Below are 25,362 nucleotides of genomic sequence, written 5' to 3' on the forward strand. Positions count from 1 at the left end.
GGGAGGCTGACGCAGGAGAATCACTTGAATCGGGGAAGTGGACGTTGCAGTGAACTGAGATTGTGCCACTTCACTCCAGCCTGAGAGTTAAAAAAAAAAAAAAAAAAAAAAAAACCCAGATTTTGGTACTTTGGTAGAGCAACCCTAGGAAACTAACATGGGTGGGGAAAGAGCAGAGGACATAGAAACTATCGTGCTTTATCCATTAGAATACTGCAGCTTCTTCATTTGCTTTTACTGCCTTCACTCATCCATATATGAGCTGTAAGAATTTTCTACTGTTCACAGCTTTCAGAATCACCTCACTCACTCTGGGTTTTCCAGAGGCTCTGCTCTTGTTCCTCTTCTCATCTGTTCACGTTATTTCTGTCATTTTGAATACCACCTGGGCTGATGCTCCCTGTAGAAACAGGGTATAATGTGCCCCATGTTCCATTTGTGAAAAATCTACATCCATACCTACTATTTTGTAAGCCTGGAGTTTCCTTAGGAATCTTCACCACTGCCAGCAAAGAGAGTTCCTAATTAAACCTTCCTAATGAGCAGCTGCCTGTGAAAGGAATTCTGAGTCTATAGTATGGGGACAATGTTGCAGATACAGATATTGAAGATTAATTCTATACAATAAAGCCATGTAGAAAAAACTTTGTCTAAAAGGTCGGAGGCTGAAAAACATAAAGAAAAAAGAAAATCCTCTTCTAAATCTAGTAACCATTAAAAAAAAATCAGGCACCAAACTAAGCTTAGTATCTTCTTTCCCCAAGTAATCACTTCTGGGCTCTCTGTCCTGGAAAATGGCATTGCATCCTGCTGATCAGCGAGTCTTAGTGCTGGGCTAGGGTGAGGCAACCGAGCTTCCTTGGGTGCAAAATTCAAGGAGGCACTCATTCTCAAGGCTAGCTTTCATCTTGAAGCCCCACAGCTAGTTGGTTACCAGCTCCAGTCCAATCTCCCTCCACATCATCTGTTAGCTGCACCTTATCCATGGTGGGTGCTTGGCATGCTGGGCTAACATCAAGGATCAGGGACAGGTGAACATCTTTCTATTCTTTCTGTGGCTGTTCTGGTAAAGACGTAGTCATTTGGCACCTGGGTGGAGTTAGGTTACAATTATCACTCTATTGGTCTAGACTTCAGTATCTTGCACCTTTGTTGTGTCTATGTGACTCTCTGAGACGTAGAGAATAAAGCCCAAACTCCTTGGCACAGGCATCCAAGTTTCTTCCCATTGTGATCTCAACCCACCTTTCCAGCCTTATCTGGCACCATCATTCCCACCCCAAGAACTTTACAACCCATCTAAGCTTGTTTAACTCACCATTCTCTGCATACGCCTCGCACTCCACATCTTGGCACTTTAGCTCATGTTCTTTCTTTATCTCAGGCTGGACCTTCTTCATCTGGCAAAAACCAAACCAGGACCCAGCCCTGAAGTTCACCTCCCCTGAGAATCTTCTGTTGCTCAAACCCTGCATCATGGCTTGTTTTCTTTTGTTTTTTTGGAGACAAAGTCTCGCTCTGTTGCCCAGGCTGGAGTGCAGTGGTGTGATGTCAGCTCACTGCAACCTCTGCCTCCCAGTTTCAAGCGATTCTCCTGCCTCAGCCTCCTAAGTAGCTGGGATTACAGGCAGGTGCCACCACACCTGGCTAATTTTTGTATTTTTAGTAGAGACGGGGTTTCACCATGTTGATCAGGCTGGTCCTGAACTCCTGACCTTGTGATCCTCCTGCCTCGACCTCCCAAAGTGCTGGGGTTACAGGCGTAAGCCACCACGCCCCACCGATGGCTCTTGTTTTATGCTACTCTTTGCTCAGTTGGCATTTCCACATAGCCACCTGCCCTTTCCCCCAGCACAGTGATGAGAGTTTCTGGCTGCTGGCACAGTGCCAAGTGACCCTTGTAACGTTCACACCACTTTATATAGAAGGATAACTCCACAAATATTCACTGAACCCAGGTGTAAAACTGGTAAAAGGCAGCTTTTTATAAGCAATCATTCCTTTTTTTCTCCAACTGCTACTCCTTTCATTCACTTCTACCTCTTCGTCTTTGATGTTTGATTGTAGCAGGGAAACAAAATATGCAATTGGACTTGTACAAAAAGCAGTGAGGAATTATTAGAAGACTTCACATGGTGAGGGCAGGAATTGTCATCTTTCTTATTCACAGCCCTATTCTAAGTGCTTGGCACACAGTCAGTGCTTAATAAGTAATTACTAAAACGGTGAGTTCATGGCAATTACAATTGTTTTTGCCAGTGTTTTGTTGCATATTGCTGTACAGTTTATGTAAGAATTTATATCACTTTCAAGTTTTTAAAAACTATCTTAAATATCTGCATCCACCCGACAGAGTACAATGTGAAGAGTGATTGACAGTTTACCACTTTTCAGTTTCTATTAACAACCCAGAAAAACCATAAGCCAGGTTGGGGTTTGGCTCTGCAGTCCTAGAGAGAAATAAGGTGAGCATTTGCTCTCAGCCCTCCCAGAATGTCATCGAGTGACTTCATTACTTCGAGTTTTTGTGTTTTCTGGTAAGACCATGCATGAGAAGAGAGGAAGAACATTCTACATTTAGTAACATTTATTTATGCATTCAGTATCAAGTACATAAGTGCAAATATCCAGAGTCCGTAATTGAATCCATTAGGAACTACAGAGAAAGTAATACAAATTGTAATAAAGTTAACATGCTGGTACTTTTTAGTAACCATACATGTAAATCAGCCCACCAATCCCATACAACAAAAGTACTGCATGTTTGTTTTGGATTTATTCATTTATTTAATTATTTTAAGTTATACAAAACTGATTACCATAAGTGCGGTCGACTGCTTTTATTTTTACGTTGTGTGTGTTGGAAAAATGCTAAAACATCAGTCTACAATTCTATATATTGTTATTAAAGATTAATCCAACCAGCAACCCAAGGACATATAAGCGATTTCCACTATTGCATCAGAGCACTCCGCAGGAAAGGCCTAGCCACGGGGAACGTTAGAAGCTACAGAAGCATTGCAGAGAAGAGAAGAACACCGAAGAGGGAAAGATAACTTGGGCTCTCACCATCATGCACTTTTTTTAGCAACACAAAATTAAAAACCACATCTAATACACTTTTCTCTATACTTTAGTGGTTGACACAAGTGACTCAAATATCCTAAGAGTACAAGGAACAGCCTAAAAACAGCTGTTTTAAGGTTTGTCTCTAAGATTATGGTACTGGAGGGAGAGGGGGAAAACAATCAATTTGCAGTAACGAGTAAGAAGAGAGCTGTTACCACTCCAGACATTCCTGTTTGTGTCCAGTCCCCGGTGGGAAATCAGTTTACTCAGCGTGCCTCTTAGCGCCTGGGATTTTAGCCTGAATCCTAAAAAGACAGTATCAAAAGGTAGTAAATCACAAGTGTTATTAATGAAATCATTTTATGTGTTGTTGCTTTAATTAGCTAAGTGACCAAAGACCTTAATATTCCAGAAGATAATACAGTCTTTAGGTAAGTACATCTGTAAATACTCTTCTATAAAGCAATAAGAAGGAAGTAAAAACTGGATAATGAAAATAACAGCAACAAAAAAGAGAATTGGAAGAAAGCCACATTTTTTAGATCTTTTTAGGTGGATGAACATATTGACTTATTTCAGGATTACAGAAGCTGTGATATAGTTAGGGCGATTATTTATCCCCCATCTGGGACACTTCAGAAAGAGAGAGAAAGTGCTATTACTGACTATGCCAGGAAGAGGAGCATAAGTAGGGATGGTTATATAACTAGGGATGTAATCTGTTCCTATGTTGGACATAGGAAAAGGAACCTATGTTCACCCTCGGAGTAGTCTAACTACCCACAAGTGGAATTTAAAAACCTGAGTCCTAGTCCCAGCTATTCTATTAATTAGCTGTGTGGCATCCGGCAAGCTAAGGGACTTTTCTGGTCCTAAATACTCATTAAAATGTGGGCATAGACTAGATATCTCCAGCGTCCTGAAATTCTGTGATGCTCACAATGTAGCAGCATGATTTTAGGACAGGTTTACACTGGAAGTGTTCTGTTAATTTGAAGATTTATGAGCTCATTGTGCAGATTTTCATTGAGACCTCCCTCTGTGCCATGAGGTACCCTTCCATGTACTGGAATTCAGTGGTCAACAAAAGGGAGGAGATGCTTGCTCTCATGGAGTTTTCATTCCTGTAGGAATTGAGGAGACAAAAATAAACTAGAAGACAAGAGAAGTTCAGATGGTGATAACTGCTATAAAGAAAAACAAGGTGGTATGGCAGGCAGTGAGGGGCACAGTGGTAAGGTGTGCAGCACCTCCTTTAAATCCACTCATCTGAGAAACTGATCCTCAGAGGACAGGAAAGGACCATCAGGCAAAGATCTGGATGTGAAGTGTTTCAGGCAGAGGGAGTAATGAGTGCAGAGGCATCACAGAGTGGACAAGCTGGTGGCAAGGAGACGAGAAGCCCATTTGCTTGGGGTATGGATAGGGGAGGTCTGAAAGGCAGGCAGGGACCAGATGGTGGGTGTTGGAGTTTGTGGGATGTGGTAAGGAGATTAGATTCTACTCTGTGTGATGGGAAACCATTGATGAATTTAGGCAGGGGAGTGATGTGATCTGATTAATGTAAGAAGATCATGATGGTGACTGTGTGAAAAAAAATCGGGAAATGAGAGTAGAAGCAATGAACAGAGGGAGAGAAACCCACAGCAGTCCAAGTACCAGAAGGCAATGCCTGGATTGTATGGTAGACATGGAAATGAAGAGAGGGGAACAGTCTCAGGGTTAGTTTAGAGATGAGGCTGCAGGACCCACTTGATCTGTTGATAAACTGAATGCACAGGCTAGGATTAGAGGAAGAGTAATCAAGGAAGATTCTTTGGTTTTTAGCCTGAGGAACCAGGTGAAAATGCCATTTGCCAAGATTGTGATGACTGAAGGAAATACAAGTTCTGGGGTGAGATTGCAAGATGTGTGGCTAAGTGAATCTGAAAGGTCTATGAGACACTTTAGAGAAACCTTACATAAATAAGTGGATAGACCTGGTGCTTAGTTGAAGAGGTCTGGGCTGGAGACACAAGTTTGCAGCCCTAGACATGAGATAACCTTTAGGGTCACAGGACCAGAAGGGAAGTGGACAAGAGGAAGAGGAGCCAGCAAAGGACATGTGCAATGGTGACCATATAACTTCTATTTGAATACTTGAATGAATGTCAGGGTACTCACTCCTTCATGGGGCAGATGGTTCTATTATTGAGCAACTCTAATCATTACTCTTTTCCCTCATATTTCATTCAAATCTCAGAACTTCTAAAATTTCCATTCACTGCTCTTGAGAGAAAAAGAGAAATCCTACTCCTTTTGCAACGTTAGACCTCCAAGTATTTGAGAATGGCTATGCTGTCCTTTTAAAGTCATCTCTTTTCCAGGATAATCATCCCCAGCAAAGTTTGCTCTTCACTGCCCATCACTATCAGATTTCTAATACCACAGTACCCTGGTCATCTTTGTGGCATTACTCCAATGTATTAATGCATCTGTTAAAATGTCCAACCCTGAAATTGAACACAGATATGCAATGGCTAATATGGAATATAATATGACTGTTGCCTATGTTGATTTAGACTTTGTATTCCTACTAATAACAACTCAAATTGCATTGATTTTTTAAAGATGCTTCAGCACATCATTGACTCACATTTGGCTGTGACCAATCAAGCAATTAAAACCCCCGAGGTATTTTTTACATACACACTTATTGTTACCCTCTCTCATCTATCCCTCCCCGCATTCTATATCTGTAAAGTTGACTTTTTAGAAACCTAAATGTAGGACTTCACTTCCCTTATTAATTTCATTTTATTGATTTCAATTCAGCATTCTCGCTTACTCAAGATCCCTTGATTCATTTTGAATCTTGAGCTTGCCATCTTCTGAATTTGCTTTTGCTTCAAACTGTACATCATCTGGAACTTTGACAAAGATATTTGATTTGTCTTCACATAGTCATGAGAAATAATGGAGTTGAAAGTGATGGGATCGAAGGCAGAGCCCTGTGTCACATACCTTGCCCCAGACACATATTGGATGGATTAATGAACATCTTTAGGGTCTATTATTTCAATCTTCTAGAATTCTACCACCTGTGCTATCATCTGGATCATACATCTCCATTTTTTTTCCACAAGGACACCAAGAAGACTTGTTGACTACCCCCACTAAAATCAGAATACTCACTGGCTAGGGAAGTCCATCTCATCTCAGGGTTTAGTGAACATACAGTGATCTATTCTGAGTCTCTACAGTTTTACTAATTCATTCTGGATTTTTGCTTGAAATTAGGCCTTCAATTTACCAAATATAACGTCTAGAATCTTTCTTTCTTCTCATTTGAAGATCGTGACAGCTCCTTTCCAATTTGAGTTTTCAAGATATCCTTTATTCCATGAGATTTATCAAAGGTCACCAAGAGAGCTTCTATGTAAAATTACAAGCTACTTTATCATTCTAAAACATAACTCACCTAGACATAGGGAATTGTATTCACTTAAAACAGATTTCTTATTATGGTCTCACTTACTCGAAGCTTTAATTTCCTCTACAGTGTTTATTTTGCCTTTTGAAATTTGAGGCTTTTTTCCTCATTTTCAAAACTCTAAGAAGTGTTATTATGCATTATTAACCCCCATTTTAAGCTGGAAAACTGAGACAAACAAAGGTGAAATGACCTAGACAGGGTCACTCAGTATGGAGGAGAGACTGGCCCTGGTGTCTACTGGCCCAGTCTGGGACTATCCTCTACCTCCAAACCCCATGAACTGATCTCTAAGCAGTAATCGGATGATGATGATGATGACAATGATATATAATATTGAGGGTTTCCTACATCCAAGTAAGAATACTTTACAGACATTACCTCATTTAATCACCAAGAACCCTGTGAGGTATTAACATTTCCAATTTACGGATAAGGAAATAGGCTCATAGAGTCAAATAACATTTATGATGAGCTCATACAGCTAAAAATGCCAGAAATGGACTCAGTCTATCTGATTCTAACAATCATATTCTTAACTGTACCACTAAAATGGTGTAAGTTCTTTTGCTGGAATTATTTATTCTAAGGTGGAATTACAATTTCAGAGGTTGAAGAGGCCTTAGAGTTAAGATCCCACCAAGAAATTTCCTTCAAAATGTAGTGCCAGGCAAAACAGGTTATTTTGAAGAATTGTTGTTTCCTCCTCTCTGATAGATAGTAAGAACCATGTAACTTGCCTAGTTTCTCTTTTTGTCCTAGCTACCAGGAAATTAAGAGCCAACTCTGCCTGAAGCTCAATTACAGAAGCCGTATTAGTCATAGGTAACATTTCCTTTCCATTCCTTTTCACAGCATTGATTTCCAATTGTAACTTAACAAGTACATTGTATATACTTTACATTCTCTGCCATCTCTCTTTTCCCTCCATTTTAACCAGGCCATGCCCTTGTCACTTTTGTTTGAATTATGATAACCTCCTAGCTGATGGCCACATCTCTAGTCTCTCCCCTCTCCAATTCTTTTCTCACTAGACTGCCACAGTGATCTTTAAAAAACATAAATCTGATGACATCAATCCCCTGCTTAAAAACATCAAGGGGTGGCCATTTCCTGCTGGGCTGGAGTCAAAACTCCACAGAGCATTCACCACTTGGCCTCAGCCTCTCTTCCTACATTCTTTCCAGTTGATCTTTCGACTCATTTAAGCTCTAGACATACTGGTTGACTGTTGCCTATTGAACATGACTTACATTTTCATGCTTCTCTGTCTTTGCTTTATTACCTCTTCCTCTTGCAATGTCTTTCCCCTTATCATCCACATGATGACTGTTTACCCATCCTTCAAGGCCCAGGTCAAATGCCACCTTATCTTAATGGCTTTCCGCTATCCTGTCCAGGAAGGAACAATTGTTTTCTCATCTCTCTGACTTTAGTATTTCATATAGCTCTACTGTACTTATTATATTTTATTATACTTATTTCTGTATAATTTTGTCTGCACCACTGGGCTAAGAGCTCTTTTAGGGCTGAGATCATTTCATTTATCTTTATACCCTCTGTACCTATCACATGAAGTGTCCAGAGCATAACAGGTACTCCTCTTTTTGGACTCAACAAAGAAACCAAATGAAAAAGTAATAGGTGTGATTTGTGATACTCAAACTAAGTATTGGACAACTTAGGTCTAGAACTTCTATCTTCCAGTTTCCAAACTCCTATGCTGGTGTTCTTTGCTATAGTTTATGAACACAGTTCTAGCTGCCAAAAAGTCACCTGGAGAGTTCATTAAAATATAAATTCCAGGTTACCAATCCTAGAAATTCTAATTCTATAGGTCTGTATGGAGTCTTAGAATTTGTATTTTTAAACAGGTTCCTCAGGTTCGGGTACCACCAAGTCTCATACTGTGCTATGATACCATTTCTTAATACAAAATAAAATGATTATTTTATGTTTAATGTGTTGATTTTCATTAGGTATTGGTTACACCTGCGTCCAAGCTGATACTTTCAGGCATTTTGAAATGTGTTGTAGATCTCTCAAAGATCCAAATTCAACATAGAACCCTATGAGTTCCTAATGACTTTAAGAGGACAAATGTAAATAATACACAGTAAAAAACAAAAGTTTATAAACTTCAGAGAGAACTGAAGCATGTCACGTATAATCGAATAGCAAGAGAACTTTAATGTGATTGGCCTTTCTTATTTTGTTATTACGTATCTTTAACTACCTAAAATGCCTCTCTCTAAATCTCCTCACCTAGGTCCAGCCACATTATTATCAGATAATTAAATAGAGTTTTTGTGAAAAAGTCTAGTCCTTTGGTGAAATATATTTATAGTTAAAGATTAGGCTAGCTTTTAAATAAAACAAAATATTGAATAATAATGCAATATAAGAGCTATCACTTTAGATGACTATATACCTAAAAATAGTAATGTAAGAATTAGGGAAAACTCCTAAGTTTAATGACCATGTTAGCTGTGGATATGTAAAACTGAAATCTCTATCTCCTAATATATAAAGGAGCCATAAAGTAAGGCTGAAGACTCAGGTTTAAAAAGCAGTGGTATTAAACACATACACACAGTTGTTGAGTTAAAATGGTGTGATGTATTTAGTTGGCAAACATTTTATGTATTTTAAAGTTCTAAAAATAATTCAAAGTTTTAAAAGTAATTTTAATGATTTTAAAAAAATTAGTGCTATTCATTGTTTAAAAGATTAAAAATGTTAACTTGTTTTTATTTGAATTAAACTGTTAATTTTACTTTTTTGAATCAAGTTTCCTTCTTTCCTCCAATGCATCTTGTTCTTGTACATGGGCCAGTCCTTAGAGCTTAATATCATTCATTCATTAAAACTTATTATGCAACCTGAAATAAACCACTGGGTTTAATTTAATTGAGAGTTAAAAAACTTATGCTTATTTTCTAAAATAATATAATTGAGAAGAGAATGAATATATGACTCCAGTAAGTGAATGATCATAAATCAATCTATCATTTTACTATCTTCTCATTACCCCTATCCTAATCCACTCAAATGCTGGTATAAGAGAGTCTCTCCTTTTATGCATTGCACTATGTGACTTACTTTGCCACAACAGCATTTATGTGAGTCCTCACAAGTCCCAGATATTGGTCAATCTGTGCCTACATAAAGAAAAAAAAATGAGCACATCCAAAGATGATGAGGTCAAAATTTAATGTAATTATTTGACATCACATAGAACTTACCTGGTGCTTAACATACACTACAGGTAGAGTAAACATTGAAACCACAGCTGGGATGAAAAACAAATATAGTATTAAAATTCTGAGTTATCAATAAGAATACGCTTATAGACACATTTTTATATGGTTATATGATATTATAGCATTATTTGGAATATCCAGCATTTTATTTTATTTTTTATTCCCTATTTTGAGAAGCAATATCCAGTATTCTAGATAAAAGATGACAGGGCAGTTCATAGGGAAAATAAAATGATGCTGAGCCCTGTACAGGTATTTTGTAATTATTCCTAGAATTAAGATAAACTCTCCCCTCCCAAGATGAAAATGAATCTATCCATAGCTGCCACTGTAAACAGATCCAAATATATATATTGATCCAAATATATATATTACAAGCCAGAAAGAAGCCAGTTATGTTTGAAGAAAAAAAAACCCTTTAGACTTAGGAATTCATTATTAGTGTATAATATATATTATACTCTTTAATTGAACTATGATGGTAAGAGAAGTGCTCTGCACTCAGGGATCTCTGGCATTTGTTCCTAGGAATCTCTTTAAACAAACAAAAAGCTTACAGCCTAGGAAGCAGCATTTTCACAGAGGGTGTGAAGGAAGACGTATACACTCTCATCTGCTCTTACCCATGAGCAGCAGGGTCAGGCCATTGAAGAGAGCGCCAACGTAGGTCAGGAGCCACATCAGGACTGCAAACTGAAGAACAAAAGCATTATTAGAGCTCCTAAAACCCTCCCTAACAAGTTAGAGTCTCATATCATTGACTTTTATCTAGACTCGAATTCGAGTCAGAATACATCATGATTTCGATAGTCAATGAAAGGCTTTGAAAGCTCATCACAGAATCAATGAAAGAGGATCCAGTCCTTAGTTCTCTTGGAACTGTTTGGATCAGTTTGTTACAAGGTTTGAGGGACTCAAGGAAATAATAATCTAGGCCAGGGGTCAGCAAGCTGTGGCCCTTGACTGGTTTTTGCATAGGCCCATGAGTTAATAAAGGTTTTTACATTTTTAAATGTTCAAATAAAATCAAAACAAGAGTAATATTTTCCAATATATGAAAAGATATTGAATCAAATTTTCAGTGTTCAGAAGTCTTATGGGCACACAGTCAAGCCTTTCCTTTTTGTACTGTCTTTTTCTGCTTTTGTGCTACAATGGCAAAGTTGAAAAGGTGCCACAGATGGTGTGGCTTGCAAAGCCTAAAATATCTACCATCTGTCTCTTTATGGACAAGGTTTGCTGACCCCTGTTCTGGCCCACAATTTTTATATTACAAATACAATCATGGCCTTAAAAGCACGAACGTAAGTAATTATAATTGCCCTGGTGTCTCTCTTCAGTCGTTATATGGCAAGTCATTATTCCAGTAAAGCATTTTGAGGGCCAAGACCACATTTTTCACTTTTCCTTTTGCCCTTCTTTGAACAGTTACCAGACAGCTCCCGGTACAAGCCCCTGCCAGGGTGTGTATAAAGTGCTGTGAGAGCACAGAAACTTCACAACTACCTTGTCTGGGCTTCCCCAGCTCTGCTTATGGCCGTGCCGAATCGCGATTGACTAACTTTGATTCTACATGTAAGTCACCAGGAGGCCAAAGCAACTTGTTCAAAGGAACCAGCAAATTCAGTGAGAGCCCCAGGTGTCCCTGATCCTCATCAAGAGGGGGCTGGGCATACCTCTAGCCTCAGAGCTGTAACTATGTAAGCACACTTGGAGGGCTTACTATTAATATTAGTAGAATCTAGAGTTTCCTTCAATGCAAAAGTATATATGGTTTTCCATTCGCTATCCAGATTTTTTATCTTAATATTAATTTTGGGAAATTGTTGGAGGAACTAAAAATGGTTTAAGGAGAGAATCTGGTGTGTTGTAAAGACTACAGAGCTAGAAGCTATGTGACCTGGGTTTGATTCCTGCTCTGCCAGTGACTCACTGGGCAACCCTGGACAAATGTCTGAGCCACATTTTCATCATTGGTACAATGAAGGGATTAGACTGCTTCATGGTGCCATACAACTGGAGGTCTTTTGACTCTAGAATGTAATTAGCACTTGCTTTTTATTCTTCTTGATGTAGCAGTTTATAATATTACACCTTTAGGGAAAATAACAGTCAAGACTGTAAAGTGAACAGCTTAAGCACTATACTTTTAAGGAATCCACCAGGTCCTGGACAAGGAAGAGCCTCCTCAGTTCCTTAAGTGTGCTGTTCACGTAGAACTGCAGGCAGTCCGTGTACTTCTGAATCTGCTCCTGAGAAAGGGTGATCTCAAGCTCCAAGTAGGCCCTGTCAACAAACCATCCCCACAGAAAATTCCGTCAGAGGGAATCACGAGACAGGCTGCCAAACCCCAGTAACAGCTAAGCGTTCCTACTCTCACTCTGAGGGTGAGAGCGGGAGTCATCTCTGGGGGGTTATGCCAGCCAGTGAGGGCCACAGGGCACCATACACACCTGCTTCCAGTGCACTGGGAACAGAGAAAGCATGGTTCTCAGTGGAGCATTGTGGCTGTTTCTGGCTACCTAAGACACAGCATGGGTGCGCTGAAAATTCAGAGAAACAAGCTGGGACCAGAGAAAAAAAATCAGTGCCAAATCAGCTCATTTGCTGAATTCTCCATACATCACTTCATGGAGATAAATTATCTTTTTTTTAAATAGTTGAGATAGCCCCAGATCCTAGCTGCCAACTGTTCCTCATCAGAACTCTAAGAATTCATGTTTAAATTCTGGAATTTACTTCCAGGTTTATAGAAAGAGCACTGAAAACTCAAGTGACCTAGGCCATATTAAAATACTTATGGGTTCTACTGAGTGGTATTTTTAGTAATGACACTTTTCATTAGTTCAAATGGTTAAATTTAACTCTTGGATGGGAAAAACATGTTTTATATATATATATTTTATATATATATATAAAATATATATATATTATATATATATATATAAAAATACATAAAAATCATCCCAGCTTAAGCCTCCTCTGCTTGGCCAAGCTCCTCCACAGAGGTCCATCCTTCCTCTCTCCTTTCCTGCCTCCCCTCTGCTTTAAGACTGCACCTGTTATCTACCTAAAGGATATTTCTAGAGTGCTTTAAGTGCTTACTTAACTCTGTGAATTGAGATAAAAAGAGTAAAGCAGTATTTGGCTTGAGTTTTCAGGAGTGTTATGGACTGAATGTGTCCTCCCCAAATTCATGTTGAAATCTTAACCCCCTATGTGATAGTGTTAGGAGGTGGGGCCTTGTGGGGGTGATTAGATCATGAGTGCACAGCCCTCACAAATGGGATTAGTGCCCTTAGGAAAGAGGCCCAAGGGAGCTTGTTCACTCCGTCCCACAGTAGAAGTGAGGATACAGTGAGGAGCTAGCAATCTGCAACCCAGACGAGAGCCCTCAACAGAAACCCACCCTGCTGGCACCTTGATCTTGGATTTCCCAGCCTCCAGAACAAGCCACTCTGTCTATGGTATTTTGTTATAGCAGCTGGCAGTGCTAACACCTCCCTCTGCCAGATGTCATATATCCTGTTAGTAGATTGCCCTTTTATTTTTGTATTTCCTCTTCTTCAATGTGCATTCAAATCAGGTTTCCCCAGTATAAAAATGTAGAGAAGGATATACGAGAAGATTGTTCATGAACCCTGCACCCGCACCAGAAGGTTGGCCCTTTGGTGTTAAACTTCTAGAGAAAGCATGGAAATAAAGACCCAAATACCCTAGTCCTGGTTTTGTGCTATTTACTGGCCACCTGGCCTTGAGCATGTCACGTCACTTCTCAGAACCTCAGTGTTCCCACCTGTAAATAGGGACAAAAATGCCTGCTGTGCCTTTCTCATATTGCTGAGAGGATTAAGTAACTGTTGGATTATGATTACTGTTAGTAGTAAATACATATGAAAACTCAACAAAGCAATAAGTATTGGAATAAGAATAATCGAGTTTGTTTCAGAAATTCACCAGAAATGTTAGATATTCAAAGACAGGGTGTTAGGGGAGACTCTAAGAGGTCTGCTGGGTCTCAGAGAAACATGACTCAAGTGCATCTGTGAGCTGAAATACAGGTGAGGGGAAAACCTCCTGGTCAGGGGGTGAGGGCTCCTCAGCTGAGGCACTCACTTGAAAGGGTGGCCCTCGTCGGTTTTCTGCACAGCTTGTAAAACAGACTTGTAGATGCGGAAACTGATGGTGGCTGAGAGTGCGGCCAGGGCCAGGTAGGCCACAACGCTCACCACGCTGAACTGGGTCAGGGAGAAGAGCAGCAGCAGGAAACTCCCAAACACGATGCCCGTCTGCTTGATGTCCCGCCAATACAGCAGGTCAATAGCTGCAGAAGGAGACACCAAACACACCCAGCTGAGCTCCCGCAGTGCCGCCACATGAACTGCTGTGGCTCACTCCACCAAGCTGTGGTTGCTGTGGGTTCTCACCTGGCATTTGGATTCCTAAACACAAGTGAGCAGACAGATGGCTATGCCAAGGGCACTTACTGTCATTCCACTTTGGTTTGGAAGAATCTTTTCCACCCTTGAGGATAATTCACAAATTCACATATAAGAAAAGACTATTGAATCTCCATTGACCATATCACGATGGGTGTAGCTCTGTGGGCTACATCATCCATACAGTGGCCTGAATTATGTGACTTTGAAACAAACTTGAAAATGTAGAGGACTCTGTGAAGTACCACTTCACTCCACTGCACTCCAGCCTGGGTGACAGGGTGAGACTCTGTCTCAAAAAAAAAAAAGAGAGACCCTGGAGCTGACATGTGGATTAAACTATTTTGTTCAACATGGTTTGCTTGCTTACATTCTGTGATTTAAAAATCTGAAATGGAACCTTTAAAATCTACATTGCATCCATCATTCAGTTATTACCCTCCTTCAACTTAGAAACAAAAAATTACACACAAAAGGGTAGTCATAGTGCTTCAAATGTCATGCAAAATGGAAATACTTTAAATATTCCAGTCCCGGGATATTAAAAAAAAAGCATAAAACCCTTACTGAAGGATCTGTGCAAATTTATCCTTCAACTGGGTATGTGACAAATGGTTTTTATAGAATGTTATGCCAATCAATTTTAAGGAAGAGAAATAAGATGCAAAATTCCCATCTCACAACCAAATGTAAGTGGTAGTGGTTTGTACTGCTAGCTTCACCTGCAGTGTACCTGCAGACACCTGGTTTACAGAATTAGACTCCAGTCATTTGCTCATAGGAAGACAGAAGTGATCAGGTTGAAGAGAGCAGGGAGCTACTCCCATCTTACATGGGTGTGTAATTAGCATGAAAGAACAATATTGAAAAAGTCACATGCCCTCATGACAATGCAAGGCAATAGAGGTGACATAAGGAATTTTTGCAGAGTAAAGTACTAACCCTCTCTTTGGCTACAGACTTTCCTCAGGCTGGCTGGAGAGTAAATCAGGTCTAAAAGGGTTTCCTTCATAACAGGCTGAGGATACTCCCAGCAATCTGAAGCCGGAGAGAGAATTCACTCCCCACAAACTCCCCACCCACCACCACTACCTGGTCCATCACGGACATTAACTCAGAAAGACTCCAGTAGGCAGACCTTTGTTGGGCAAAATTTGTTCCCTTTCCTCTATGACATTTCTGCAATGTACGAAATAGAGAAGAGGCTCACAAGCATGTTTTGGGAGTGAAACAGATCTTTTTTTTCTCTTTTGAGTAGGACTGGTCCTACCAATAGGTTTCCAGAGGCAAAAATAAAAAATAAAAAAAGGAATGTGCTCTAAAGCCTCTCTCTTCTCCCTATCCCGACCCCAGTCACACTGTCTGACTATTAGAAATTCATTTCTGGGCTGGGCATGGTGGCCCATGCCTGTAATCCCAGCACTTTGGGAGGCCGAGGCAGCTGGATCACCTGAGGTCAGGAGTTCGAGACCAGCCCGGCCAACATGCTGAAACCCTGTCTCTACTAAAAATAACAAAATTAGCTGGGCATGGTGGTGGGCACCTGTAATCCCAGTGACTCGGGAGGCTGAGGCAGGAGAATTGCTTGAACCCAGGAGGTGGAGGTTGCAGTGAGCCAAGATCGCACCATTGCACTCAGCCTGGGCAACAAGAGCGAAACTCCGTCTCAAAAAAAAAAAAAAAAAAAAAAAAGAAAGAGAAAAAAAAAAGAAATTCATTCGTTTGGCCTATTTTTTTTTTTTTTTTAACAAAAAAAGATGTTACCATCTTTTTTTTAATGCAAAGATGCTAGAATAGAATAATGCATTAAAGATTTGCTTGTACTTAACAACAAAACATGAATGAGTTCACCAAATGATTCTTCTTTTAGAAGAGTTTGTTTAGAATGAAGCACCAAAAGCTATAATCCTTTTCGGGTGGAGAAGAGGGATCTTTTGGAAGACATGACCTGCAATAAACTCCTGGAACTCTGAGAGTAGAGGGCAGACTGGGAGAAAAGGGGCTCTCCACAGAAGTCCAGCAGCTCCTGTGTTGAATGGATCGGAGACAATAAATTGGGGCAAGCCTAGGCTAAAGGTCTAAAGCCAAGGCAGCAGGGCTAAAGGTCTTTGAGGGTGCAGGGCCTCCAGGTATTTACTCTCTTTGTGCAAGGGAGGGGCAAATGGGAATTAAAAGGAAACTAAAGCATCACCACTAATTGAAGTGTTACCTCTTACACATCTGTTTTCATTTATTGAGCAGGAACTAAATGCCAGGCTTTGTGCTGGGTGGTGGGGATATAAAAATAAGTGAATTATACAAAACAAACACACACTCACACAAAGGGATAAGAAATAAATGGTAATCTGCTTTATGACACCTGTACACATTTGGAAACAAATACATTATAAGACATTATGATTTGTGCTGAAGGGGGCACTCCTTAGTGTGAAGGAAGATGCTTACCCACTTGTGAGATGTGAAGGGGCTCAGAAGAGCCTGAAAGGAGTTTTCAGACAGAGAGAAGATAGAATTTGCTATTTTCAAGTGAATCCCCTCTGAATGAATTGCTTTATACCTGGTAGAAATGGCATGCCCTCTAGGGAAGCCTCCTAAATCTCCAACCACGAGGCCACCTGCTCAAGAAGTCTGTGAATGTCAGGCACTTCATGGACTTTCCTTGAAGAAACTGTGGGCAGAAAGCATTAGCTAAGTAACATGAGTTTGGTGTAGAGTCGTCTCTTAGCAGGTCTTTCAATTACTTGCTAACATTGCAGGAGGTTTCTAATAAGGAGGTTAACAAAAAGACTGTTATCTTAAAACAATAGGCTGTTGGTTCTGGATACTTTGTAACAATATTATCTATTTACATTGATTCTGAAATGTTCAAAGCACTCTCATATGTTATCTCACTGAAACCTCAGAATAAACTCCATTGTATAGGTATGTAACAGGTGAGGAAACTAAACTTTTAGAAACTTGTAAAACCACCTTTGCAAAATTATGACTGAGACAGTGAACGAGATCTAATTTGACTAACTCCATCTTGCTTCTAACCTCCAAGCTGTCCTTGTTCATTCCTGGGCATAGGCTCGACTAACTTTTGGAGAAGTTTAGTTTATAGTTTAAACAAAGATGGTAACTGCCCTTTCCCAAAGCACACCTCCTTCTTGCCTGGGGACTAGATTGCCTTTGTAGGACTAACATTAGTCACAAGATGAGAAATTATGGTTTAGGAGTCATGCAGCTGGAGGCCACAAGATTCTGACCCTCCCTAAACTGCTCCTAAGATCAGTGCTTGAGATACTTTGCAGACCCTGCACTTGATGGATAAGCTGGCCCCATTCAGATCAATAAACAGGTTTATCTGATCTTGTGGCCCCCACCCAGGAACTGACTGAGCACAGGAAGACAGCTTTGACTCCCTATGATTTCATCTCTGACCAATCAGCACTCCTGGTTCACTGGCTTCCCCCCACCCACAAAGTTATCCTTAAAAACCTGCTCCCTGAATGCTCAGAGAGACTGATTTGAGTAATAATAAAACTTGGTTCTCCCACACAGCCGGCTCTGTGTGAAGTACTCTTTCTCCATTGCAATTCCCCTGTCTTGATGAATTAGCTCTGTCTAGGCAGTGGGCAAGGTGAACCCCTTGGGCAGTTACAAATTTGGGGGCTCATCCATGATCGCCCTTGTGGCTACCTGCCTGTGGTTCAATGGCCCCCCTCCAGTGATGGATCCAGAAGCCAGCCCAAGTGGCCTCCTAGTTCTCTTGGACTGGGGGCTGACTCTGGTATTCTTTCTACTGGCGTGGCACTGCTGACCCAATGTACATGAATTTAATTGCAATGGAGAAATAGTCCTGGGGAGATGTCCCTTAACTGTTGCCTTATCACAGGGTGACTGTAGCCCCATGGTGGAGTGTCTGTCTGTAGCCCCATTGCAGGGTGTCCAGATTGGTGACTATCCTAGGTGCTGCCAATGCCTCCTTTCTTCTCCTGACTGGTAATGTAGCCCTATGGGGGGTGTCTGTAGCCCCATTGTGGAGTGTCTGTTTCTAGCTCCACCATGGGGTGTCTGTGTCTGTAGCCTCATTGCAGGGTGTCTGTTTTGCTCTTTGGGGGTTCTCAGTTGGTTCTTTCTAACTAGTATGAAGAGTCCTGGTTTGGGAGACGTCTCCTCAATCATGAAGATTTCGAGGAGGTTTCTCAGACAGAGAATAGGAGGATAGTTTGGAAGGGATACTCTTGGAGTTCTTGGTTAGGGATCTAATTTGGAAGGCCTTCTGTCCATCTCCTCTTTGTCTGTGCTTGTATATGTGGAAGGGATCTCAGAGACGGTTGCTGATGGAAATCCAGCAGGCCTAACTCAGAGAACCATCCTTATCTGGTCACATTCCATGAGCCCTAAAGAAGGCTCAACAGGCCTCTTGGGGTGACTATCTGCTTTTTGCCTTGCCCAGAGACCCCATTGTGAATTACCATTTGGAGGTCATCTGTCCCCACTTGGAGTGGATTAAAGACAACAGGGACCAAAGGGAAAAAGTTTGAGCTTTTCCAGGCTGATACTGGGTGCTGAATGAGGTGACTAATGTCTGTTTTGTTATGTGTATTTTGCTGGGATGGAAAATGTTAATTCAGTTCCCCTTGCAGCCCATTGGGCAGCATCTTGAAAATTAAGAATCTTGCCTGTGGTTCCATAAAACAGTAAAGGGTGATTTTCTCTTGTAAAGTGGCTGGAACCCCACTGCTATAGCACAAGTGAGCAGGGTCATCAGAAGCCACTCCATTCTTCTGGAAGCTGCAGAGAAAAGGGACCCAGAAACCTGGTATGCCAGCAAAAAGGGTAAGAAATTCTTACCAGCCAAGTTTCTGGTCTCTCTCTCTCTCTCTCTCTTTCTCTGTCTGGGTAAAACAGTAAACTACTGGTCTCCTCCGCAAGGTTTGATTAATAGAAAAAAGGATTGTGAAACTAGTCTTAGGCTGTAGCAAACGTTGTGTACTTTGTGCTAAAACTTTGTCTTTCTGTGTTCTGTAATGGAGAGGGGGTATCGCAGGATATAATGTGGGTTTAAAACCCCTATAAGCCTGCTTTTCAAGCCAGCTTCGCAGGCTGGTCAGTTACAAACTTTGCTACAGGTCCCTGAAACCAATACTGTATAAAATTTCTCTGTCTTGTTTTGTGTCCTTAAGAGCTTAACCTTGTGACCATGTGGGATACTTCCTTTTGGTTTCCACCATCCAGAGGACAGGAATTTTGGGGTTCATGTCATGATTAGTCCTAAAATTTTTTCTTGGGCAGTTAAAAGCTTTCCAAGCTTGAAATTTGCTTCTCTAGGCTCCTTCTGGGAAAAGCAATAGAAACTGCTCAATGCCGTATAGCTCAGTAGCTACGGCTTTATCTTTTGACAGTGGTGGCCGGGGTTCAATTGTTGGCTTCTGGAATAATTCCTTTCTGGTTTATTTGTGTAATTTTGCCATTTATTGAGGATTTTCCCCCCATACTTAGCTTGTAATTTCCTCTCTTGAATTTTCCTTTCTTTGAACTACCTTGTGGAAATTCTAAATCTTATAAAAAAAGAAACTGTTTACCATGTCTTTGAAGCACCTAGGAGGTTACCTTTGGTAAAGTTCAGAAAGTAAAAATATTGGCCACTTGGCATGGCTAACGTCAGGGAATAAGAAATATGAAAGGATTTCTTTTTTAAAGAGCACTGTGGTTAAAAGTCAGTTTAATTAAAAGTGGATAAACAAGCTATAGATTTATTTATTTATTTATTATTTTTTGACATGGTGTCTCACTCTGTCGCCCAGTCTGGAGTGCAGTGGTGTGATCTCAGCTCACTGCAACTTCTGTTCCCTGGGTTCAAGTGATTCTCTTGCCTCAGCCTCCCAAGTAGCTAGGACTATAGGCACACGCAAACAGGCCTGCATAATTTTTTGTATTTGTAGTAGAGATGGGGTTTCACCATGTTGGCCAGACTGATCTTGAACTCCTGATCTTGTGATCCACCTGCCTCGGCCTCCCAAAGTGCTGGGATTACACGTGTGAGCCACTGCGCCCGGCCTATAGATATATTTAAAAGGCCTTTATGTTTTTCTCTTCTTGGAACTTGTTTTTCTGGAAAAAGAATTTTTCTTCTCAGTCGACTGTATTATTTTTCTCCATTTTTTTGTCTTGTCCTTCTTAATGCACACATGAGAGGCCCTAAGATAACTTCTGGTAGCCTGAGACTCATTGGGAAAAACAGAGGAGGCACCACAGACCCTGTTTTGGAAAAAAAGCCTCTGATTTCCTCATAAAACCTCAGGAATTAAAAGCAGATAAATCCCTCTCAAAATTAAAGGTTCTGTTCTGTTTTGCATACTGTTATCTGATGGTTTTGAGTTTTGGGGGTATCAGAAATTACTTCGTATTATGATAATTAGGTAGGAAATATAAGGGATGGCTAATAGTAGTTATGGAGGGATACTTAATTCTTTGCACACTTGGATCAGAGAAGCATGCTCTTGGCTACTCAGAAGACAAGAAAACGTCCCCACTACCCCCCACTGGGAGATAAGACTCCCAGGAGAGATGGGCTGATTACAAAATGGGCTGATTGGCGTTGGGTTGCCTTGCAATAAAATGCAGGGTAGAAGCATTGCGCTATCTTCTCCTATTTTCCTCCTTTTGGGGATCCAGGACCCAGTATAAAATGGTACCCTTAATTTTGGGGATCTGTCTTTGCCTTCAGCTGCTTATTTGGCCCTAGAAATTCATGTTTTCCTGGCCCTGCTCCTCCAAGGGCTCCACCCTGAAGCCAGTCATCCAATTAAGAAACTGGCAAGTGAAAAATTTCACAAGTGCTAAATCTCCTGTCTGTGTATTTATATGTGTTGTATGTTTATGTATAAAAAAGCTCTGATTAATTGGCTTAGAAACATACGTGCTTAAATCAAATATTTTGTCAGAAAAATAGAAATTTTAATGCCGTTTTGTTCACTGACTTTAGGAATCTTTGGGAAATAAAGACAGTTTTAAAGATTATTGGTAAAATAAAATGTCTTGAAAATGTAGATGTTTGGTCTAAATTAAGGTCAAATATCAAATTTGCTAAATGCTTTAAGGTCAAGCTGTTTCTTTGACTTTTGAAAATTGTTCGATTTACCTACTTTGGAGCAGATTATAGATAAGGCCTGGGGACATACGGAAAGCCAAGTCCACCAGCTATGCTAAAATGCGTCAGATCTTATCTTCATTTCTGTCCGATGTCCTAGGCTCCACCCTTAGTACATAATTAAAATCTCTTATCAGGTTTTCCACTAAAAATAAAAGTTGCTAACAGTTAACATTGTAGTATGTAGTTGAGACCACTGAAGAAGCAGTTTTACATACAAGGTCTGTAGGGAATGTGTTTTTGGTAAAAGATTATAAGAAGGCATGGGAATATAGCTTTTGTTAAAGGGAATGTAATTTTGTCTAGTTCCGAGGGTTTTAAAAATTGTCTTAACCTAAAAGAGTAACAGAACAAAACTGAAGGCTTAAGCAAAGTGAAAGGGTTAATCTTGTAAAAATTCTGTGGGTACAAACCAGTTGGCTAATATTTAAAAGAAATTATTTAGCTTTTTTCCTTAGGTTAAAACATTAAAATCGGCTGGGCATGGCGGCTCATACCTGTAATCCCAGCACTTTGGGAGGCTGAGGCTGGTGGATCACCTGAGGTCAGGAGTTCGAGACCAGCCTGACCAATGTGGAGAAACCCCGTCTCTACTAAAAATGCAAAATTAGCCGGGTATGGTAGCGCATGCCTGTAATCCCAGCTACTTGGGAGGCTGAGGCAGGAGAATCACTTGAACCCGGGAGGCGGAGGTTGCGGTGAACAGAGATCATGCCATTGCACTCCAGCCTGGACAACAAGAGTGAAACTCCATCTAAAAAAAAAACAAAACAGCAACAACAAAAACCATCAAAATCGTACTGATGTGGGGCCTGAATCTGAGCCCATGTGTCTAAATAACAGGGCTTTCTTAGAAAATTGATCTGCTGTTTAATGGAAAATTGTAAAGGGTTCTAAAGGGTTTGTGAAAATCTTACCCTATGGTCAAACTAATTAAAACTGAATAAAGATACAAAATTTTATTTAAAAACACTAGCTTTAACATTAACAATACACTAATGCAAACATGAAATATGTTTTTCTCTTTTAAAGATGATTTTTATGTAATGTTAACAGATAATAAAAAGGTCTTATTTTCTTCTTTGGGTAAATCGCAGGGAAAAAAAGGAGGAAAGAAAGAAGAGAAGAGACAGATTTAGTTGGCTCATGGGCTCATGCTATCTTCATTGCATGTTGTTTGGAAAGCTAAGTCTCCTCTATCAGAGTAAAGGTTTTCCTTTTTTAAAAATTTTTTTGGAGTTATCGTTTTGGCCAAATGAGTTACGTATGGTAACCTGGGATTCTATTTTGTGATAACCAGTATTTTAAACCTTTGATATTTAACAAACTTTCCAACATCAAATTATAAATTATGTCTCTTTTTTACCTAATATTTTAGATATTAGGTCCTCTAAAGTTCAAAAATAACATTTGGCTTATTTGGTACGAAAATCATACAGAAAGCATTGTCAAATATGAAATGGTGTTTGGTTTTCTTTGGTCTATATTTGTGTAAATGTGTTATTGGTATATGCTCTGAAATTATGTGAAACTCCTATAATTCTAATATAACTTAGTATATGTTATCAGTAATCATCATAACTATGTTAACAGACTGTGTGCCACAGAGGTAAAAAATTTTCTTGTCAATCGTGTCTTTAACTGTGGCTGCCTTAAAATATTTTTATCATCTACAGACAATTGTTGCGTTTTGGTAAAAACTGTTTTATAATCAGCTATCAAATTTAACAGGTGCTCTTAAATGCAGGATTCTAATTAATAACGCTGGAGATTGTGACATTAAAATAGAGGAAAATGTTTCAAATAGAAGAGTAACTGGTGTTTGGTTTACTTTGGACTTTACTTATATAAATATTATTAGTATGTGTTCCAAAATTATGGGAAACTTCTATAATGTTGACATAATTTAGTGTACATTAATAATTATAATTGTTATGTAAAATTGTTGTATGCCACAAAAGTAACCAAAATTCCTAGTTAATTGCAGCTTTAATAGTGGCTACAGACTTTTGTCATCCACAGACATTTTGTCTTGCTTTGGTCCTTTTCAAAAGGCAGTTTGTAATCAGATATAGGACTCTTAAGTGTAGGTCTCAAATAACTTGAAAAATTGTGCTATTGAAAGACAGGAAAAGAACAAACTTTTAGGGCTCTCATGGAAAGCTAATGTGTTGAACATTGCTAACCCTTTTCAGAGTCAAGAGAACTTACTTCTTTAGAGCTATTTGCAACTTTTAACAAGTGAGTAAAATAAACTTCTGTAAACAAAATTTGGAGCACATTTTTCCTCTCTGCCTAATTTCTCCAGAATTTGGAAACTATTTGTGAATATTCTCAATTTATGGAAGTATAGTTAATTGCATAAGTGTAATAAGAATCTGTTTTCTTTCCTAACAGGACACAATTGGAGAAATTGGTTATTTTACCAAGGCTTTAACTGGAATGGCATACTTCCTTTAAAGAATCAAAGTTGACTTATAAAGCCAATTAAAGCCCACTGGGGAATCTGGTCTCATACCTTGTCCACAGAGTCCCTGTACAAGGTTCCTGACCTGTGGTAAGAAAAGAATGTCACTTTATAACAGGCCCAGGACCCCCAAGTTATCTTGGGACCTCAAGAGAAGAGGAATTTTCCCACCTCATAGGTATTAAAGAGTACAAACCTATTGCTGGGCTCGGCTTTTAAAAAGTATTATCTAAAGTTCTTCATGGAACAGAGTTCTATCAAAGCCAATTTAAAAAGCCTACATGAAAAATAATTACTCTTACTGTACTTTATGCAAATAATCAGGCCAAGTAAAGTAAGAGTAAAGTTTATTTTATAAACAAATCATTTCTCTCATGATTTGTTTTTAATGAAAATGGTGACTGGAGAGAGAAAAATTATGCTTCAAAAGAAAAACTATACTACACTGTTGTTAGCTGTTCTTGAGGTTTTTTTCTACAGTTTAAACTAAATTCTAAATTATTTGTGGGTTAGAAGTCCCCACACTAATGCTTTCAAATCTTTGCTTTTAAAACTGGGAATTGTACTCCTCATCCTAGAACTCGTTATTTACCTTATAGTAGGCTGTTCACTTAAACAATGTAGTAAAACTATAAATAAGAGTACTGTTTTTGCCATGCAAGTCTTGAAAGCCCAGCCAGGCCTGCATGAGTATGCTCAGACAGTTGCAAAGAGGTTCCACTCTTCTCACCTTGGGGTTCACTCCCATTCCCACTACATCCCCTGTCAGCAGGAAGAAGCCAGAGCAATCAACGGCCTTTTCCCATCTTCACAGCCTACTCCTTAAGATTAAGGTGTTATAAAACCCAAAGGGAAGGATTGAAACTGCTTTTGCAAAATTATGACTGAGACAGTGAAAGAGATCTAACTTAACTAACTCCATCTTGCTTCTAACCTCCAAGCTGTCCTTGTTCATTCCTGGGTGTAGGCTGAACTAACTTTGGAAGAAACTTAGTTCATAGTTTAAACAAAGACAGTAACAGCCCTTTCCCAAAGCAGACCTCCTTCTTGCCTGGGGACTAGATTGCCTTTGCAGGAATAACATTAGCCATAAGATGAGAAATTATGGTTTAGGAGTCATGCAACTAGAGGCTACAAGATTCTGACCCTCCCTAAACTGCTCTTAAGATCAGTGCTTGAGATATTTTGCAGACGCTACATTTGATGGATCAGATGGCCCCACCTAGATCAATAAACTGGCTCATCTGATCTGTGGCCCCTACCCAGGAACTGGCTGAGCACAAGAAGACAGCTTTGACTCCCTGTGATTTCATCCCTGACCAATCAGCACTCCCGGCTCACTGGCTTCCCCCACCCACAAAGTTATCCTTAAAAACTCTGCTCCCTGAATGCTCAGTGAGACTAATTTGAATTACTCTTTCTCTATTGCAATTCCCCTGTCTTGATGAATCAGCTCTGTCTAGGCAGCAGGCAAGGTGAACCCCTTGGGTGGTTGCACTTGTATCTTGGCTAGT

At 39.9% G+C, this 25,362-nt stretch overlaps 1 protein-coding gene across 4 annotated transcripts in view; it reads right to left on the reverse strand.

Moving 5' to 3' along the window:
• Window positions 1-2,569: 2,569 nt before the first annotated feature.
• The window catches only part of RTN1 (reticulon 1), a 325,414-nt gene continuing 302,621 nt past the window's right edge, over window positions 2,570-25,362 (reverse strand). For 3 of the 4 annotated variants that reach the window (XM_054530703.2, XM_002824806.6, XM_009249132.4), the window contains 6 exons: window positions 13,921-14,128; window positions 11,952-12,090; window positions 10,428-10,497; window positions 9,787-9,833; window positions 9,644-9,702; window positions 2,570-3,374 (listed from right to left, as the gene is read on the reverse strand). In XM_054530703.2, the coding sequence (XP_054386678.2) occupies window positions 3,332-3,374; window positions 9,644-9,702; window positions 9,787-9,833; window positions 10,428-10,497; window positions 11,952-12,090; window positions 13,921-14,128 (566 nt within the window). In that variant the 3' untranslated portion in view covers window positions 2,570-3,331. Of the gene's footprint in view, window positions 3,375-9,643; window positions 9,703-9,786; window positions 9,834-10,427; window positions 10,498-11,951; window positions 12,091-13,920; window positions 14,129-16,800; window positions 16,912-25,362 lie in introns of all 4 variants that reach the window. The other variant, XM_024231607.3, reaches the window with a different exon arrangement.

This window comes from Pongo abelii, chromosome 15, assembly GCF_028885655.2.
Source record: "Pongo abelii isolate AG06213 chromosome 15, NHGRI_mPonAbe1-v2.0_pri, whole genome shotgun sequence".
NCBI classification, from domain to species: Eukaryota; Metazoa; Chordata; class Mammalia; order Primates; family Hominidae; genus Pongo; species Pongo abelii.